The 22,237-nt window shown below is 29.5% G+C and overlaps 1 protein-coding gene across 4 annotated transcripts in view; it reads left to right on the top strand.

The window, feature by feature from the left end:
- The first annotated feature begins 854 nt into the window (after positions 1-854).
- The window catches only part of LOC103863002 (dirigent protein 17), a 65,869-nt gene continuing 44,486 nt past the window's right edge, over positions 855-22,237 (top strand). Inside the window, exons 1-2 of one of the 4 annotated variants that reach the window (XM_033290045.1) lie at positions 855-3,974; positions 4,620-5,366. In XM_033290045.1, the coding sequence (XP_033145936.1) occupies positions 1,197-2,360 (1,164 nt within the window). In that variant the 5' untranslated portion in view covers positions 855-1,196 and the 3' untranslated portion in view covers positions 2,361-3,974; positions 4,620-5,366. Of the gene's footprint in view, positions 3,975-4,555; positions 5,367-22,237 lie in introns of those variants that run through there. The other 3 variants (XM_033290046.1, XM_033290047.1, XM_033290048.1) reach the window with 3 other exon arrangements.

Raw genomic sequence — 22,237 nt, forward strand, 5'->3', positions numbered from 1 at the left:
CTCGAAGCCATGTCATCAATTTCAGTCGCCATGTCATATTTGTTTTGTTAAATTGATTGTAGAGAGAACATGTGGCAAAATCACTTTGCAAATATAGTCTAGGGGATAAGTTATTATTTATGATTTTAAATAGTTAAATCAAAAATCAAATTATTTATATATGTCAAAAAAACGTTCATCAAACTATATACTTATTATTGTCTTAAAAGTTTTAAAACACTCATATATTAGAAATATTTTAGAAAATATCTTTATATAAATATTTTTGTTTGACTAATATTTAATTATAAATATTTTTATATCGTAATTTGTTAACTTTATAATAAAAAATATTATTTTCAAATAGCAACACAATATATAAGAATTCTCTTAATTTTTAAATATATTTTCACAATTTTATTATATTAGTTTAAAATTAATTATTTAATATAACATATAAATTTAATATTATTAAAATAAAATTCGTATTTCATTATATATAAAATTCATTACGGGTTTTGTAAAAATTAATAAATACTCAGTTAAAAACTAATAATAAATCAATGACCTATATAAAAGCTTTAAACCTAATAAAATATGACAAATAAGAAAATATGAATTTTAATATAACATATAGATTTAAATATTATTAAATCAAAATTTGTTTTTAATTATATATAAAATTCATTACGGATATTGTTTTAATTAATAAATTAGTGATTCTGGTAAAATTTAATAATAAATCAATGAATAAAGTAAAACCCAATAAAAACATGACAAATAAACAAAATTGACTAAAATCATAGAAAATATGACAAATAAGAAAAATCAAAATAATTATATATCTAATTACATATTTTAGAATTATATTATTTAAATTAATAAATTATGGACTCAACTAAAAATTATTAATAAATTAATGATTCAGTTTAAAACTAATTAAAACATGACAAATAAGCAAAATTAACTAAAATTATGGAAATCACGACAAATAAGCTAAATAACTTCTTAAATAATAGTATAGATAGATGTAAATTTAGTAAATATATAATCTACAAAGGAAAAAAAAAACTGATGTTAAAAAAAAATAGAAAAAGAGTACAATATTTTAAAGCAAAAGTCTGTCTATATAAGCCTGAGAAGGGCAAAAGTGAAAGTCAAAACCCTAGTTCTCTAATAAACTAGCCACCTCTCGCCTTCTTCTAATTCATTGGGATATGATGACAAGAAAATCATTGAGATTGCTCGATCTACCATCGGATTTGGTAGTTGAGATACTTTCTAGAGTTCCAGCCAGATCTCTGAGACAATTACGCATTACTTGCAAGCGATGCAACGCTTTATTCAAAGATGAAGATTTCATCAAAAAGCACTTGGAGAAAGCAGCAAAGCAGTGTATGGTCCTCATGTTGAGTGATTCAAAAGTTTATTCAATGACTGTAGACCACGAGGGAGTTTACGACGACAACGTTGTTGGTCCACAAACGTTGCTGAGCCTCAATGGTTTCCATTCTTCTCAACAAATTGAGATATGTAAAATATTTCACTGCAGCGGGTTATTGTTATGCCCCACCGGGAACTTTAGACTCGTGGTTTGGAACCCTTGTACTGGGCAAAACAGGTGGATCCCACACAGTGGTCGTTACAAGGGTAACTCCGAGTTTGCTCTTGGATACGAAAATAACAAGTCTTGCCAAACCTTTAAAATCTTGAGGTACAGCTGGGATAGGTGTGGCCTAGAACGTCAACTTGTTGACTGTGGAATCTATGATTTTGAGTCTCATTCGTGGAGGGATCTAAATGACAGGGTTCCCAAAATGTGCACCATAGTATCTAAGGGAGTGTCTTTGAAGGGGAATATTTATTGGATTGCCGAAAAAATATATGAAGAATATCTCTTACTTAGTTTTGATTTTTCAACAGAGAAGTTTAGGGGTTTGTCTATTCCTTCTCCGAGTATCAATATCGATGCTGATTGTGTTCCTACAGCTCTCGCAGTTGTTAGAGAAGAACGACTATCAGTATTATATTTATATAGCGGCGTTTTCGATCCACCAAAGATTGAGATATGGATGACGACACATGATAAGATTGATCAGACCAAAGACTTGTCGTGGAGCAAGTTTTTATCAGTGGAACTAGATGATAATAATCCTCATCATCATAAACGTTTTTCAAGTAGCACAACTTTCTTTATCGACGAGAAGAAGAAAGCGGTCGTGTTATGCGATCTGGAATATATACATAAGTGGAACAGGGACATGGTATATATTCTTGGAGAGGACAATGGGTTCATGAAAATACCCGTAGGAGAATATAAATGGCTGATAATGAGGCCACTTGTTTACAACTATGTTCCAAGCTTGGTTCAAATCCAATAGGGTAATGAGTAAACGACACGAGGACGCAAAAGAAACGAACGGCATTTGAAGTGATTTCTTGCATTTCCATTTCTTTCTCTTTGATTTTGTCTTTCTTCTTTTGAAGTGAATGTGTTTTGGTTAATTACTTAATTAATAAAAAACTTGTTTGGACAAAAGTTAATTAATAAATTTAATCTTATATTTTATATTATTTTGCATACCAAGTGTTTTAGCTTTGATTTGTATTTATAACCATAAAATTTATAATTCATTTTTATTTAGGCTTTTAAAAACTAATTATTTAGGCTTTAAAAGCTATAAAAAAATTGATGTAGGAATTTTATTCGGTTAGGAGAGGGAAGTGAGGTACTTCACTTTCATCAAACGGTGCTTCGTCATTGGCGTGAAGGCGGCCAGTAATAGAAGTCCCTCCGGGTCTCGGAGGTGGAACGTGGTAAATCTCAAACTCTTTTGCGTGGTCTATGGAAGATGTCATGTGGCTTGTTGTTCAAACGCGTTTAGTGGCAACGCATTTGCAGTACCAACTAGTGACAGATCCGGTAGCGTTGCTACTTCTACTTGCATGATTTCGGCTCAATGTAGATGGAGCCACTGTCTCAACCCGAATTTCGCAGTTTCAAAACCGCTGATTATAACTTATGTGGTCTTCTTTCGCGAGAATATGCGTCTCATGGGCAATGTAGCAACTGGCTGTGTTTTAACAGTCTCATTCTTGTACCAGGATTCTAGGTGCTTCAATGGATTTTCGCTATAGGAGTCACCTAGGTTGTGGTCATGTTTTGTTATCTGTTTTTTAGTGGTAGAATTAGATGGTTTAAGAGACGGTTTGTTCCGGATTTTGGGATGAACCCTTTTACGCAGTGGTGAAAAATACAATAATGTACTTTAGGTTGCGCTGGATCCAAGTGAGAGATCACCTAGTGAGTGTTCCAGAGTCTTGATAAGATGCATTGTTTTTGATAAGATGCATTGTTGTATGTGTGGTTAAACTGGGGTGGTCAAATACTTTGTACCAATTTATTGGTTAATGAAATAATTGATGTTGAGATAAAAAAGATTCATTTTTTGTCGCATGGATCAAGTTCTGATGTGTGTGGCTCCTAGCCTCCAAGTTCTATATACAAAGTTACAAAGGTTAATTCAAAAATAAACTCTGGCTTTTGCTTTGTTATTGTAACCCAACCATAATGATTTGCATCATCTTACTGCAAATTCCATTGAATTTTCCCTCTTTTCCATTTTCTAAAAAAAACGTTGTGTAAATTGTACATAAAAAATGGTAATCTATTGTATATTAATTTGATTTACAGGTTTATTTATATGTGAAAGTGTAGTTTCTGTCTGATCTTACAGAAGATAATTAAAAGTTGAAGTTAAAAATCTGACCCAAAAAAAACCAAAATTAGCCGGTAGGCAAAACCAAAAATGTAGCTAACCGAACTAAACCGAACTCAATTACTCGCCAATCCCGATCAGAGTTCTCCGCGCTGCCAAACAAAGTGTCTGCCTTCATCTCCCGCAAACCTCCCGTCAACACGCGACGGACTACAAACGCCGGTGACCTAATCTCTTCGCTATTCTCCGCCGAGCGGATACCTCCGGCTGATATCGGTTAGTCTCTTCTCGTCTTTAACAATTAGACTATCGATGTGTCTCAATTGAAATCGATTTGGGGGTTTCACCTTTCTCGTGTAGTATAGGATCTAGGGTTGATTATCGTGCTTCTTTGATCCGCTATGAATAGCTATCCTTGGTTGATGATTGATGATTGATGATTGATGAATGATTATGAATGAATCTATTGAAAGTGTTTAGTTTAATGATCTCATAGTATTGAAGTTATTGTAAGTTAACTTCAATGTGAATCTGTTGAAGTTATCACATAGTATGAATCATCATTCACCATGTTGATCATCATGATCACTGTTTCTTGAAGCTATGATACAACTATGAGAGATGCACACTTTGGTTTAAGATGTCTATGAACTAAGCAATGTATTCATTACCTTTCTGAATCTTAACACTTCTACTGTTAACTCTGTGGTTGTTTTGTTTACGCTCTTGTAGAAGATAACTCAGAATCTTCACTTACTCTGTTAACTCTGTGAATGTTTTCTAGACTTTCTTGCAGAAGATAACTCAGAATCTTCACTTTTGCTGTTCTTGTGACTCTTTTCTATTTGTTCTTGCAGGAGATAACTCAGACTCTTCTCTTCTGCTGTTAACTCTTTGACTGTTTTGTCTACGTTCTTGCAGAAGATAACCCAAAACATGGACAACACTGTGAGCATTAAGGAAGAAGCACCACAGCCTCTTCCTCTCGAGATCTTTGAGATACCGGGAGAGCCTGCGGTTGTTATCAACGGTGTCCCTGACGAGCCTCAAACAGATTCTATGATAGCCAAAGACGAACCAAAACCATCGAGCGCCGCCACTGTAGGATGTGGAGAATGGCTTGAAGGTAGAGAAGTTCGGAAGTTTTTCTTGGGTCAGTACTATTCCGGTACGGTGACAAAGTTCGACAAAAGCACTGGTTGGTACATGGTTGAGTATGAAGATGGGGATTCTGAAGAACTTGACTGGTCTGAGCTAGAAGACGTGCTTCTACCTATGGATGTTACTGTGCCACTGAGATCAATCTCGTTATGGATCCTTAAGAATCGTCAGACACAGGCTCAAGCTTATGGATCCGTGGCGAAACGCTAGACCAAGAACTCCAACACTAATGGGTCTGGTTATTGTGCAGAGTGAATATGGTGAAAGCACGATGAGAAAAGGTTACAACACCCTTATATGCCTTTAAACTGGAAACACTTTAACAGTCTTTTGAAAACTTCCTCACTTGAATATATTCGGCGACTAGTAGAGGAACATTTTACTAGTGGTGGAACCATGGAATAGTAGTAACGCTAGAGACAATTAACATTTTTGTACGGTATATGCTAAAAAAATGGAATTTTAGTAGAACGAAGTTTGTTTTTAAAAAGAGGAAAATTGATAAAATAATCTCCAACTTTTGAAAGGGAAATACCCAAGATAGCACTAAAAAAGTTTTGGTCACAAATATAGATTCTAAAAATTAAAAGAGAAAAAGACTAGGATAGCACCAAACCAAGTTTTTGTTCCCAAAGTAGCACTCAAGGCTCAAAGTCACAAAAATAGGTTTCATTAAAGAGGTAAATATACACTTATACCCCTTGGGTTAATTAATCCAAACTTTAGGGTTTAGAGTTAAGATGTGGGGTTTTGGAATTAGGGTTTAAAATTTTATCAAAAATAAAAACTAAAATAAAAAATAAAAATTTTAAAACTGTTTCAAAATGTTATTTAAATTATAAAAAGAAAATTTGAAAAAAAAATAAAAAAAAATTCGAAAAAAAAATTTCAAAAAAATTTAAAAAAATTTCGAATCTGAAAACATATAATCTGAAACTATTAAACAAATTTCTTTTTTTTTTTCATTTTTTTTATTTTTATTTTATTTATTTTTTATTTATTTTTATTTATTTTTGTTTGTTTATTTAATTTTAAACCAAGGGTATTAGAGATATTTTACCCTTTAATGAATGTTATTTTTGTGACTTTCTCCTTCTAGTGCTATTTTTGAGACATAAACTTCAAAAGGTGCTATTATTGACAATTGCCCAAATTAAAAGAGAAAAAGACTAGGATAGCACTAAATCAAGTTTTTGTTCCCAAAGTAGCACTCAAGACTCAAAGTCACAAAAATAGGTTTCATTAAAGAGGTAAATATACACTTATACCCCTTGGGTTAATTAATCCAAACCTTAGGGTTTAGAGTTAAGGGGTGGGGTTTTGGAATTAGGGTTTAAAATTTTATAAAAAATAAATACTAAAATAAAAAATAAAATTTTTAAAAACAGTATTTTTAAATTATAAAAAGAAAATTTGAAAAAAAAATAAAAAAAAAATTCAAAAAAAAATTATAAAATTTTCGAATCTGAAAACATATAATCTGAAACTATAAAAAAAATTTTTTTTTTCATTTTTTTATTTTTATTTATTTTTATTTATTTATTTTTGTTTGTTTATTTAATTTTAAACCAAGGGTATTAGGGATATTTTACCCTTTAATGAATGTCATTTTTGTGACTTTCTCCTTCTAGTGCTATTTTTGAGACATAAACTTCAAAAGGTGCTATTATTGACAATTGCCCAAATTCAAATGACAAAAATATTTTATTAAATAGGTAAATATATATTTATACCTCTACGGTTAACTAATCCAAACCTTAAGGTTTAAAATTTTATAAAATAAAAAATAAATATTAAAAATTTGAAAATAAAAATTTTAAAAAGAGAAAAAGACTAGGATAGCACCAAACCAAAATTGTGTTCCCAAACTAGCACTCAAGGCTCAAAGTCACAAAAATAGGTTTCATTAAAGAGGTAAATATACACTTATACCCATTGGGTTAATTAGTCCAAACTTTAGGGTTTAGAGTTAAGGGGTGGGGTTTTGGAATTAGGGTTTAAAATTTTATAAAATAAATACTAAAAAATTAGAAATAAAAATTTAAAAACAGTTTCAAAAAGTATTTTTGAATTATAAAAAGAAAATTTGAAAAGTAACATAAATTTTTTTTCGAAAAAACAAATTCAAAAAAATTATAAAAAATTTCGAATCTGAAAACATATGATCTGAAACTATAAAAAAATTTATTTTTTTCATTTATTTTTTATTTATTTTTATTATTTTTGTTTGTTTATTTAACTTTAAACCAAGGGTTTTAGGGATATTTTACCCTTTAATGAATATCATTTTTGTGATTTTCTCCTTCTAGTGCAATTTTTGAGACAAAAACTCAAAACGTGCTATTATTGACAATTGCCCTTTTAAAAATAGTTTCAAAAAGTATTTTTGAATTACAAAAAGAAAATTTAAAAAAAAAATTAAAAAAAAAAGTTCGAAAAAAAAATTTCAAAAAAAGATTTTCAAAATTTTTTTTTAAAAAAGTTCGAATTTGAAAACACATAATCTAAAACTATAAAAAAATAATTTTTTTTATTTTTTTATATTTTTTTATTACTTTTTATATATCTAGGGTATTAGAGTCTTTTTACCTATTAAATGAAATATTTTGGTCACTTTCCTTCTTGTGGTCTACTTTTGTGACTAAAACTTAAAAATAGTCTATTTATAAGAATTGCCCCTTTTGAAAACAAGTAAAAAATCTTCAATTCACAAAAACCCTATAAATAAATTTCATATTCTTACTGCTAGCATATCCACCAGAAAAGATTCTGTTTTAGAATTTGCAAAACTCTATATTTGAAGTTTCAGAGTATTTTTCTCCAAAAGCAAAACTTTAAATTTAACTTCAAAAACTAGATGTTCACCCGTGCGACTGCAGGGTGCATGTTTTACAGTATATATAAATTTTAGAAAACGAAAAATTTTACGATTCCATCTTAACTACTTTTGTTTCTTGTTTAAACTATGTATTTCATCATTGTGTCATGTAACAGGGACGTTCGTAAAATGTTGTGAACCATAAACATTGTAGTAAGAATTTTAAGGTGAAGGGTAAAATCGATGGTATTTCAAATTATTTGATCAGTTAAATAATCAATATAACAATGACCGGTTTGATAATCCATAAAAAATTAAAGTTTGTATGTTGGAATTTTGTTTCTAGTATTGTATATCTGTTTTTTTTAAAACATCTATATATGCTTTATACATAACTCTAGTGAATTTATATGGTTTTAGGTTTGTATGAAATTGTATTCTTATGATCAGTTATGGTTTTGGGTGTGTATGACTTGGTTTGATCTCTAATCTCACGTTTACATTTTATAAGTATGTCGTATTTCTTGTTTGATTAGCATTGGACCAACACAAAAACATGTCTAAAAATATTACAAAATTACAGTCTCATTCGTGTATGTTTGTTTTTGTATAGACTCATTTGTATAGTATATGTAGATTTGGGAAGTTAATTATTAAATATTATGAGGAGGTTTCTGGCCAACTTATTAATTTCCAAAAATCTTCGATCCAATTTAGACACAAGATTGAGGAATCTCAGAGACAAGAGATGAGAGATATATTGGGTATACAAAATCTAGGAGGAATGGGATCTTATCTGGGACTGCCAGAGAATATTGGCGGATCAAAGATACAAGTTTTCAGTTTTGTACAGGAACGGCTGGCAAATAGGATAAATGGATGGACTTTCAAATTCTTTTCCAAAGGAGGAAAGGAGGTAATCATCATATCAGTAGTTATGGCACTACCAAATCATGTTATGTCCTGTTATCGATTGCCAAAGGCAACCGCGAAGAAATTAACCGCTGCAGTAGCTCAGTTTTGGTGGAGTCCAGGGAGGAGTACAAAAAGCATGCATTGGAAATCATGAGACAAAATTTGTGTCAGCAAGGAGGAGCGGGGATTGGGTTTTAAGGACATAACAGATTTTAACACGGCAATGCTCGGCAAGCAGTTATGGCGCTTGATAGACAAGCCAAACACCTTATTTGCACGTGTTTTTAAAGGTCGGGTTTACAGAAATGCATCACCCCTGGAGCCGATTCGTTCATATTCCCCATCATATGGTTGGCGGAGTATTATTTCAGCTAGATCTCTGGTAAGCAAAGGACTCATCAAAAGGGTGGGACCAGGATCATCCATCTCTTTATGGAATGATCCTTGGCTCCCAACCACCCGCCCGAGACCAGCAACTAAAAATTTGCACGATAACTATCCGGACCTTACAGTGGACTCTTTAATAGATCCTACTTCGCGAACTTGGAACTCGCAGGCTCTTCGGTTGTTAGTGGATCCCCAGGATGTGAAGATAATTGAAAGTATACCTTTGAGTCGGATTCAGGGTACACATAAAGATGGATGGCATTTCACAAACAATGGGAGATACACGGTTAAATCGGGTTACCAGGTGGAACGGGCTTACCCAGATAGGGAAAGACCATTGACAGTGTTTGGCCCCACAGTGGACGTTTTGAAATCACTTTGTTGGACTATACGATGTCCACCAAAGTTAAAACATTTCTTGTGGCAGTTGGTTTCAGGGTGTATAGCGGTTAAAAAGAATTTGAATGCGAGAGGAATAAAAGGGGATGTGTGTTGTGCAAGATGTGGAAATCCCGAAGAATCAATAAACCATGTGTTTTTTGAGTGTCCTCCAGCGATTCAGGTGTGGGCTCTCTCCAAAATACCATCAAATCCGACTATCTTTCCAACAAGCTCGCTTTTCACAAATATGGATCACCTATTTTCGAGAGTTATCCCGAAAATGGATGATCACCAATTTGCATGGATTCTATGGTATATCTGGAAAGACAGAAATAATAAAGTATTTAGTAATATTGATATAGACCCCAGGGACACTCTTAATTTGGCAGAGGTCGAATCCACTCTATGGGCGGAGGCACAAATTCTGCATACAAAGGTGGTACCAAACATAGAAGTGGGGACTTTACAATCAATACCAGGACGGTGGTGTTTTGTGGATGCCTCCTGGAAAGAATGTGATCCAATGGCCGGACAAGGTTGGTATAGCACTTTAGAAGGTTTTGACGGTTTGATGGGTGAAAGGAATGTTAGGGCTCCTCTGTCTCCCCTTCACGCAGAGATGGAAGCACTACTTTGGGCTATGGAATGTATGAAAAACTTACGTCAATTTCAGGTTACATTTGCAACGGATTGTTCCCAATTGGTAAAGATGGTTTCGGAACCAGTGGAATGGCCAGCTTTTGAAGCTTACATGGCAGATCTCACGATTTTGAAGGCTAGTTTTCACAGCTCACAGATCATTCATATCTCGCCGACGCAAAATAAAAAGGCGGACAGCCTAGCACGGAGTGCCAGGAGACAGCCGTCTTTCGTTGTCCATATGGATGCGGAGTTACGTTTTTTGTTTTCAGAGACTATATGAGTCTCTTTGTTGTTGTCAAAAAAAAAAAATTATTAAATATTAAATTAATATATTGCTATCAATGTTTCCAAACAACCTTTTATTCTTTTTAATATTATCCATTTGATTTGGACCCGCACAACCGTGCGGGTATTAATTTTCATGTTTATATATATTTTACATAATTAGAATATATTTTTAAAGTTACTTATATATTTAAATGTTTATATATAATTATTTTAAATATAATAATTTGATAGTTTTCATGCTGTTGATTATTTCAAATCATCACATATATTCGTATTTTTTATTACATATATTTTGAAATTTTTTTTTCAATTATTATGATCCTGATCCGTAATTCAAAGCGCTAGATTTCCTTTATCAATATTTTTTATGTTTATTCAATTAAGATAATAACTATATATATAATGTTAAGATAAATTAATTTATACATGAATTATCTAATTTACTAATGTTAACCCATCACTACAAGAAAACACAACATTAACGACGGCGAAATTCGTAGTAAGTTCGTCGTAAAATCAGTTTTACGAGGAATTAGCGAGGAAACACGTTTCGTCGTTATTTGTTCGTCGTAACGCATATTTCCTCGCTAATTCGTCGTAAACTAACGAGAAAACATTTCCTCGTAAAGACGAAGCAAAGTATTCGTCGTAAAAACCACGTAACCCTTCCACGTAAGGGGGACGCTACATTTCCTCGTAAATACCTTGAAAACATTTCCTCGTAAATAACACGTAAATGTTTCCACGTCAAATACTCGTTAATCTTTCCTCGTAGTGTTGACGTAAATATTTTACTCGTTAATTCCTCGTAAAATTTCCACGTAAGGTTGTCGTAATTTAGCTACAAATTTACTTTGAGTTTATATTTTCCAGATTAAAAAAAACAATGTATTTAATTATTTAATAAAAATCTAATTTAAAAAGAATATTAAATACGAAAATAATTTATACATAAATAATTTTTGAATTTATAATACAACCAACGAAAAAAAAAAAAAACTAAGGGTCGTTCATCCCCGGTAGAATTCCTCACTCCTCCTCTCTACATCCGCGTCGGCATGTGTGACGGATGATGATTCGCCTAAAATTAACATCAACAATAATTAACAAATTCTATAAATCTAACTAAGTTCTCTACATTAACCACCTAATCAACACTAATTAACATATTATCCGTAAAACTATCTAAATTTCCTACACTAACCACCTAATCTACCTAAACTAATCAAATTAGAGAGGAAATAGAGAGCGTACCATAGCTACAAAAGGGAGAGGAAGTTGAGACGAAATGGGAAGTGAGAACTCGCGTGTATATATAGGAAATTATGAAATGTCGTAAATTCCTCGTAAAGTTACGAGGAACTCGTGAGGCCCGTGTTTTTATTTACGAGGAACTCGCGAGGCCCGTGTTTCATTTCCTCGTAACATCGTCGTTAATTTACGAGGAATTAGCGAGGCCCGCTTTTATTTTTACGAGGAATGAACGAGGCCCGCGTTTTTTTATTACGAGGTCTTTACGACGATTTCTGCTTACGTGGAATTAACGAGTGTCACGTTCTTTATTTTTAAGAATATTCGTAAGTTCCTCGTTAATTTACGAGGAAATAACTACGTTTATGTTTAAATCCCTAAAATCCGAAACCCTAAACCCCTTCTTCCTTATCTTCCTTATCTTCTACTTCATATATTCCAAACCCCAACCCCATCCTCCCTTTAACCTCAATCTCTTCTATCCATTCCAAACCCCAAATTCTGAAACCACAGTTCCTTAACTAATAATCTCAATCTCTTCTTTCTAATTCAAACCCCATTACAAAAATTAAATTATATAAATAGATTTCCATGATTAAATCCATCAAATCACATGCATTAAATCTGAAAATCAATCATATTAAAACACAAATACATCAATCAGATACATCGACATTCTTGTCATTACTAGAAACATCATCATTTTCATTAAACTCGTCTTCAACAGCTTCGTCCGTGGCATCGTCGGTAATATCTTCGTACTCATGATTATGCAGATCAATGAGAAGGATGTCATCAATTTGTTGTTCAGGTACCTCAACTTCATCTATCTGTTCTTCTTGCAATGGTGGTTCTTCTCCACTGATGATTTGTCCACGAGGTGTAACTTTGATCACGGCAAACCAATTTATTCACGTTTCGTTTCCTCGTTACATCGTCGTTAATTTACGAGGAATTAGCGAGGCCCGCTTTTATTTTTACGAGGAATGAACGAGGCCAGCGTTTTTTTTATTATGAGGTCTTTACGACGATTTCTGCTTACGTGGAATTAACGAGTGCCGCGTTCTTTATTTTTAAGAATCGTCGTAAGTTCCTCGTTAATTTACGAGGAAATAACTATGTTTATGTTTAAATCCCTAAAATCCGAAACCCCAAACCCCAACCCCAACCCCATCCTCCCTTTAACCTCAATCTCTTCTATCCATTCTAAACCCCAAATTCTAAAACCACAATTCCTTAACTAATAATCTCAATCTCTTCTTTCTAATTCAAACCCCATTACATAAAATTAAATTATATAAATAGATTTTCATGATTAAATCCATCAAATCACATGGATTAAGTCTGAAAATCAGTCATATTAAAACACAAATACATCAGTCAGATACATCGACATTTTCGTCATCACCAGAAACATCATCATTTTCATTACTCGTGATTATGTGGAATTTAGTAAGGTAGCCGAAACAAAAAACGTGTTACAATTACAAAGTGGGTGGACTCGAAAATTCTTCGTTAAGTAAACGTAAACTATTTCCTCGTAAAGAAGATGCTACTTTTACGTCGAGCTTACGAGGAAACAGTTTTTCCTCGTAAAAACGAAGTTACCTTGCGTGGTTTTTACGAGGAAATCGTTTCCTCGTTATTTTACGACGAACTAACGTTGATTGTAAATTTCCTTGTAAGATTCTCGTAAAGTCAACGTAAATTTACGAGGACCAGTTTTCCTCGTTAATTTTCATCGTTAATCTTGTGTTTTCTTGTAGTGCATTCTACCAACATATTATATTTCTAGCATAAATTTTTAATGTTTGTGAAAATAAAATATATTAATTTATCAGTTTAAAATAATTTTATCATATTTAGTTAAATACAATGTTTTATTTTAAAATGATAGATATAACTATAAAATAGTAAAATTTGATATAATTTTTGTCATTTTATAAAAGATAGCTGAGTCTATATATATATATATATTAATGTATAATAACATTAATTTCATTAATTTCATTACTAATTACAAAATTAGTGAAATATTTATATACAATTTTTGATAATTAAGATATTGTTATAATGTTTTTCAACACATTTGTTAAGAAAATTATATATATATATATATATTTATTTATATTTTAAATTAAAAGATATCAAATTATATTATGATTTAAGTAGTTAAAAGATTATATATTAGCATTAAGAAAATATATTTAATAAAAAAATTAAATGATGATCCAAATAAAAATAGGGCAATTTTCAATAATAACACCTTTTGAAGTTTATGTCTCAAAAATAGCACTAGAAGGAGAAAGTCACAAAAATGACATTCATTAAAGGGTAAAATATCCCTAATACCCTTGGTTTAAAATTAAATAAATAAACAAAAATAAATAAAAATAAATAAAATAAAAAAAAAATAAAAAAATAAAAAAGAAACTTTTTTTTATAGTTTCTGTGTGTTTCAGATTCGAAATTTTTATAATTTTTTTTTAATTATTTTTTTTGAAATTTTTTTTTATTTTTTTTTAATTTTCTTTTTATAATTTAAAAATACTTTTTGAAACTGTTTTTAAAATTTTTATTTTTTATTTTAATATTTATTTTTTATAAAATTTTAAACCCTAATTCCAAAACCCCACCCCTTAACTCTAAACCCTAAGGTTTGGATTAATTAACCCAAAGGGTATAAGTGTATATTTACCTCTTTAATGAAACCTATTTTTGTGATTTTGAACCTTGAGTGCTACTTTGAGAACAAAAACTTGGTTTGGTGCTATCCTAGTCATTTTCTCATAAAAATATCACACATGAATCAAGGTGAGTTTGTTAACCGATCCGGGGTTTTAGGAGTCGATGTTGTATTAGGAATGATATATTATTAATCCATATTATTAGTAATAAATGAATGATAATTGGTTTATAGCGAGGGTCCATTTTTTCAATTATTATGATCCTGATCCGTAATTCAAAGTGATAGATTTCTTTTATCAATATTTTTTATGTTTATTCATTTAAGATAATAACTATATATATAATATTTAAGATAAGTTAATTTTATACATGAATTATCTAATTTACTAATGTTAACCCGTTCTACCAACATATTATATTTCTAGCATAAATGTTTAATGTTTGTGAAAATAAAATATATTAATTTATCAGTTTAAAATAATTTTATCATATTTAGTTAAATACAATGTTTTATTTTAAAATGATAGATATAACTATAAAATAGTAAATTTTGATATAATTTTTTTCATTTTATAAAAGATAGCTGTGTATATATATATTAATGTATAATAACATTAATTTCATTACTAATTACAAAATTAGTGAAAATATTTATATACAATTTTTGATAATTAAGATATTGTTATAATGTTTTTCAACACATTTGTTAAGAAAGTTAAATATGTATATATATATATATATTTATATTTATATTATAAATTAAAAGATATCAAACTATATTATGATTTAAGTAGTTAAAAGATTATATATTAGCATTAAGAAAATACATCTAATAAAAAAATTAAATAATGATCCAAATAAAAATATCACACATGAATCAATGTGAGTTTGCTAACCGATCCGGGGTTTTAGGAGTCGATATTATATTAGGAATGATATATTATTAAATAATCCATATTATTAGTAATAAATGAATGATAATTGGTTTATAGTGAGGGTCCATTTTTAAAACAAAAATCACACATGAATCAATGTTGTGACTTCTGTTTTAATATATAAGATGTTTTCAAACATATCTTAATTGTACTTCTGCTTTAATAAGATAGATGTTGCAATTTAAACTATTGTCTTTATATTTGCCAAAATTGATATAAATCCATAAAACTTTTATAAATAACTACCACATATATAAAATTATTACAATAGTACTAATTAATAAATTCTTACACTAAATTATAAAATTACAAATATAAATATATAATTAAATACTAAAGTATAAGTAAAATATCTCATTATTGCATAAAATTATTTTCGTAATGCTTTATGTTTGGTTACACAAAATTTGTTTGGACAATATTTTAGAGGTTACGGAGATTATTTACTAGACTATTAGTGTTGTTGTAATATTTAAATTTGTGAAATAATTATGTCTTCATGTATCTTTATAAAAAGTTTTTTTATTAAGTTTTTTATAATATTCTTGTCTAATTAAAGTTTAAGAATATTGTAAATTTTATTTTAAAAATTTTATTTAAATTTATGTGCAAAATTTGAATTTATACAAATAAAACTGAAATATTTATGATATAAAAAAGTCTTAAAGATTAAAAAAAAATTAAGAATCATAAATATAATGTGTAATTGATTATAAAGACCAAAATGTAAATAAAAAGATGAAACTTTAAATTTGGAATTTTGAATATTAAAACTTCAAATATGAAGTTTCACTCTAAAAACTCTAAATTTGAAGTTATATACCTTCTTTTGGAAATGTTCTGATCACGTTATTTCAGTCATGTAAAAGTTAACTGTTTATTGAAATTTAATGAAGCCAAAATAGTTTGATCAACACAAATATGAAACTTTCTTTTGTTCCGTTTTAAAGTTGGAGACTAAACTTACTTAATTAAAATGACTTATTTAAATTGTTGTTTTTCATCTCGATTAGAATGACTTACTTAAACAGATATACTTTTAACTAGGTGTTATGCCCGCACATGCGGGCATAATGTTTTTATAGATATTTATTTGTTTATAACTATTAAATCAAAATTAACATAATAAATTATATATTATGTTTTAAATAGATAAATAAAACATTAAACTTTGTATTTTATAGTAAAAAATATTATTTCAGTTAAAAACACAACATATTTAAGAATTATCTTATGTTTTAAAAATATATTTTATTTTTTAGTATTTTATTATATTTACTTATAGTCATTTATCAAATATAACATATAAATAAAATATTATTAATATATATTCATTAGTTTTTATCAATATATATGTATGCTTATTGCTGTGTTAAATTTTAAAAATTCACATATATTTTAGAAAATATATTTATTTGATTAGCATTTAATTATAAATTGTTTTATATCTAACTATAAATTTTATAATAAAATATTATTTTTAGATAACAACAGAATATATCTAAGAATTATCTTATGTTTTAAAACATGTTTTTATTTTTGAAAATTTTATTATATTTATTTATAGTCAAATACCTAATATAAATATATAAATATACTAGTATTAATAGAAATTCGTTTTTAATTATTTATATTTTAGATAATTCTTATTATTATTAATTTAATCACTTATTTAATCAGATATATTTTAAATTTGTTTTTATTTTTGACTTATTTATATCATTTATTCATTAAGGGTATAAACGATTTATTATTAATTTTAATCACTTTTTTAATCAGATTAATTTGAAATTCGTTTTTATTTTTTGACTAATTTATATAATAATTCATTAAGGTTATAAATAATATTAACCGCTCTAACTTTTAACGTGAGAGTTCCGTTGCAAAATTTTACTTCGCAAGTAATAGTATAGATAAGCTTAGAAATATTATAATATTTCTGTTTTGTTTTACCTTTATCAAAATTCAAAATTAACAAGAGAAAAAATGTTCTAAAAATATGAAACTGACTAAGAGGTGGCTTGACATACATGACATGATCATGTGAAAGCTCCCACTGTCCCACACATGTATGAAGAGGTACTTTTCTACCTTGTAATGTTACTGTTCCGTTGAGATCAACCTGTGGTAACCGACAAACACACCCTCAAGCTTATGGACTCACGCTAAAACGCGAGCCCAAGGAGTCCAACACAATAAAAGATTTAAAGGGTCTGCTTATCGCGCAAAATGAACGGGGTGTAACAGAACCGGTCTTGAGATTTATGAAGTTTGAAACAGTTACTAAATGATAAATCTATATATATATATAAATATAACAAAAGACTGAATAAATGAATACAGTACTGGTAATTGATACAGTACTGGTTATATATATAAATATAACAAAAGGTAATTGAACCCAACACCTCCAGCACTGGTAATTTCTCTAAGAACCACTAGGCTAAAGTGACTTTTTATAAATATATGGCCGTGAAAATACTTATTATCATGTCGGTTGGAAGCTCATGCTTCTTCTGTTTGTGGCCAAGGCCGGCACTGACTGACATCAAGATGAATATCATGAAGTTAAAAACTTTGCTCCAAACAGTTTTGCAATGTTTCCGACCTTTATAACTTGATGCATATAATATATATCAAAATACATTTGTTGTACACGCTTTTATTAGTTTTGCTTTTAAAAGAAAGTATTTGCAGTTATAAATATTTTGTGCCAGTGAAGTAATGGTTGAAAAACCTCTATACATATGTCATTTAAAAAAATCCATATGCAAAAACATAAAAGTTGTTATATGCCTCTTTCTGACACATGCACACTCCACTATGAATACGAATTAAAAAAAAAAGAATAGTATTGTCATCAAACTTTATTACAAATCCACATTTGTACATCTATAATTATGAGTTGGATAATTTGTTAATTTGATATACAATACCAAAGCAAGAATAATCGAAAAGCAACTATACCACCGCATACTAATAAGTAACACATAATAGAACCAAATTCTTGAATCTTAAAACAAATTTCAACTCGAGTATTTAGTGAATACAAGCAGTTCAACAATGTGGACAACAAATACTCTAGTGGGTAGAGTCATCATCCGTAGAAGTTCCAGGGAGATTTCATCATCCGTGGCATTGGGAGAGATCACGGTCCTATAAGGTATACGAACGTTAATCTCTTGTAAAGCATCGGTAAGATGAGGCATTATACCTTCTCCGAAGGTGTTGTCAACGTATACAGGTACGACCTCTCTCCACCCAAAAAGTTTGATGATTGCTTTAATGGCGTGTACTTGAGATGAATCATCATACGTAGCTCGAAAGAAGTATTGACTACGGATGGAAGCTAGGAAGGGACTTGTTGCAGAATATGAAACAATTGGAACCTGAGATTTTTGTCCTATCTCAATCATGAATTGCGCCTGCATGGATGTCCATGGTCCTATAATCGCTTTCACGTTCTGGTTTGTTATCAAATCAAGAGCTGCGAGAAACGCAATTAATGCTAAGGAGTGTTTTGTTATGCGAAAAAAAAAACTCGGAAGAGACAGTATAAATGCAGACAAGAATTGTACATCTGAACTGATGCGTGTACCTGCTGCTGCTGCGATAACAACATCCTTTTTGGAGTCAACAATGGTGGTCACAAGCCTTGTCCGGGTTTCTGGATGGGAAGAGTAGAAATCAGAAAGAGACATGTTGATACAGAACAAGGTCATGTTGGAATATGCCATTCCTACATCGTCCACGATTCCCACTTTAACGTCTGTTGCTGTATTTTGTCCCTCTCCAACTTGCATCAATAAGACGACAACAAGGAAGAGTAGGTTGATGAAGAGGTCGTGTTCTCTCTTCATATTTTTTTCTTCAAATTTTGCAGAGGAAGAATGAAACTTGGTTGGTCTATATATGGTATGATCTTTTGTTGCAGACTGAGATGGTTTGAGAATTCGGGAAGTGGATAAGTTATGATATGGTAAATTAATGTTGTTGAACGTATCAAACTCCAAGTTGATATATCTAAGCAATGGAATGAACTTGTCTTCTAATATTTTGATTAGTAAACGGTTAAGGTCAACTGTTGTGAAGGAAGAGACTTCGTCCAGTGCATAGTTAAACAATAGGCAACAAGTTGTCTCTCAATCACAGTTTACTCTTTCTCTCGGGAGAACAATTCTTCGCAAGAGAAGAAACGAGAAGTTTTGTTTCATTTATCACATGCTTAAGTCACATAAATGTCTCAGACTGTCGGGAGAACAATGTTTTTGGCATTTCTGATATAGAAACCATCAGCATGTTCTGTGCTCAAACTAATGAGATTTTCAATTGTTATATATCTATTATATTAAAACAGCAGTGTGACCAATTGATAAAAAGTTATGTCTAATTAAAAATAACTGATTTTTAAATAACTGCATCTAATTATATCAAAACACTAGCCACATTATAATTTTCTCTACCAGAAACAGTTATCAAGTTTTCTTTGAAAGCTAACAAACAAATACATAACTCAAACACAGATACAGAGTACAAGCTACAATCGATCTATTTGTGGTTTCTGAAATCACTTTGTAGCTGCTTTCCTTTATTCCACTTACTGGTCTCAGACTACAACAAATTAAGACAAAGGCCATGTTCGAAAACGCGGGTAAGGCTTCCGATTAAGCGCCTGCGAGACATTGGGCGGTGCTTGGGCATGGCGATTTCGCCATAGGCGGCGAGCAAATCGGAGATCGCAATTCCTTTTTTTTTTTGAGTTTAGAATGTTTTAAACTGATATTTTATGGCAGATCTATGTATTTGAGACATAATTAATACATAAGCACATAACAATTTGATAATTTACAGGAAAATAGTTGATGGCCACCATGAAAATAGATTTAGAGTCGAAACCCTATAAAAAAAGTTATGGGGAAGATGATGAAAAAATTACAATTATGCTACTCATTAAAAAAATGATTAAATAAAAACACAAAACGAGCTTTTGTCTAGAAACACGGGACTGAACCAACAACATTAAAAAAAGGATGATTAAATAAGCGACTGAACCAACAACATTTGGCACCATGCCACTGAAATTTAATAATATTGATTCCCAAGTTTATTAGTTACAAAACCCGGTTCAACCAATTCCAATCATAATTAAATTTGATTCTTAATAGTTACCGTAAATGGCATTTCTTGATTAGTTCCTGATTTTAGTCGTTTGTAATAGGAAACCACGCAATATTTTCATTATACACGCAATATTTTCTATAGCATTTATAGAAATAACTTTACATAAATAATTTTGATCATTTATATTATTTCTGTTCTTATTTATAATTTACATTTAAAATATATTTTTCTTTAAGGGTTACATAATACTAAAAACTAAGTATTTTTTTAAAAAAATGATCATATCTTCAAATACACATACATATAATATATATATAAAAATAATATAACAAAAATATATAAATATATACATATAATATATATATATATTTAATCAAATCAAATGTTGTTCGGTTGAGTTTGACTGGATCAAAGTAGTCAAACCGAACCGAATCCAAATTCAACCCACCTCTAGCAGAGAAGGGAGAAGTACATATATTCATGCTTTTTCCATTACAAGTTTTAAACAAATTGATTCCAACAGAAGTACAAAATTCCAATCACTTAGGTCTAGCGAAGCAGATCATAACAACATTCTTCTTGTTGTTCCCTTTTCCCCAGCCTCCTCTAAACTCAGCTCCATACTATGCAATCGGTATAAAACCCAACCCATACCCTCCTCCTCTCCTATGCAGTGGCTATGCTGCAAAATCTGTGAAGATTTTATAAATTTGAATAATTGTTTTTAAAGAAATTAGAAGATAAATAAGATTAGAGGTGAAAACATTTTACAACAAAATAAAAAGAAAATAAAGAAAAAACAAAATCTTTACATAACGTTTATACAGAGGGGTATAATTGCAATTAATACATAATATCTTCTATACTATATTTGCGAAGTGATTTTGCTACATGTTATTTTTACAATCAATTTCACAAAAAAAATATGACATGGCTATTAAAATTGATGACATGTCTTATAGCTTAATATGACATGGACAATTTCATTTAATGTTAATTTATATTTTTGATAAACTTTTTAAAATATGGTAATAACTCATATATTACATTTAGTCTTTTTATATTTTTGGAAATGTTTTTAGAATATGGGGAATAACTCATAAATCATCATTAAAATAAATATATTCAAATATAGCATTATAAATTTCGAAATATAATTTAATTATATATTTTTAAATTATACAATTTTCTTACTAAAATCCCCTAGACTATATTTGCGAAATGATTTTGCCACATATCCTTTCTAAATTTCACAAAACAAATATGACATGACTACTGAAATTGATGACATGTCTTATAGCTTAATATGACATAGACAATTGCATTTAATGTTAATTTATATTTTTTGTATACTTTTTAAAATATGGTAACAACTCATATATTACATTTAATGTCAATTTATATTTTTGGAATTTTTTTTAGAATATGAGAATAACTCATAAATCATCATTAAAATAAATATATTCAAATATGTCATTATAAATTTCGAAATATAATTTAATTATATATTTTTAAATTATACAATTTTATTACTAAAATTTTCAAAAATGTATACAATTGTTTTTAGAAAATTATAAAAATTTAATCATAAAATCATTATTTTCTTATATATCTACAAATTTTATAAATATTATTTAATTTTAATTTTTGGTAAGTATGCAACTTTTACAAATTTCTTTAATATATTTAATTAAAATAAATAAATAGAAAAATCTATCTAAGATTATAATTTCAAATATATATTTATACATGCATATTCTTAAATATAATTTTTATGTTTAATTAAATCAAATTTGTATTAAAATATTGATACGAAAAAGAAAATTTACAATATTAATAAAATTTTATTTTAAAATATAATTTATATTTATTTGTTAAAAAGTATTTACATTTTTTTACTGCACATGGTGCAGCAAGACACCTAGTATATAGTATATCATAACCATTTAGTT

This window comes from Brassica rapa, chromosome A04, assembly GCF_000309985.2.
Source record: "Brassica rapa cultivar Chiifu-401-42 chromosome A04, CAAS_Brap_v3.01, whole genome shotgun sequence".
NCBI classification, from domain to species: domain Eukaryota; kingdom Viridiplantae; phylum Streptophyta; class Magnoliopsida; order Brassicales; family Brassicaceae; genus Brassica; species Brassica rapa.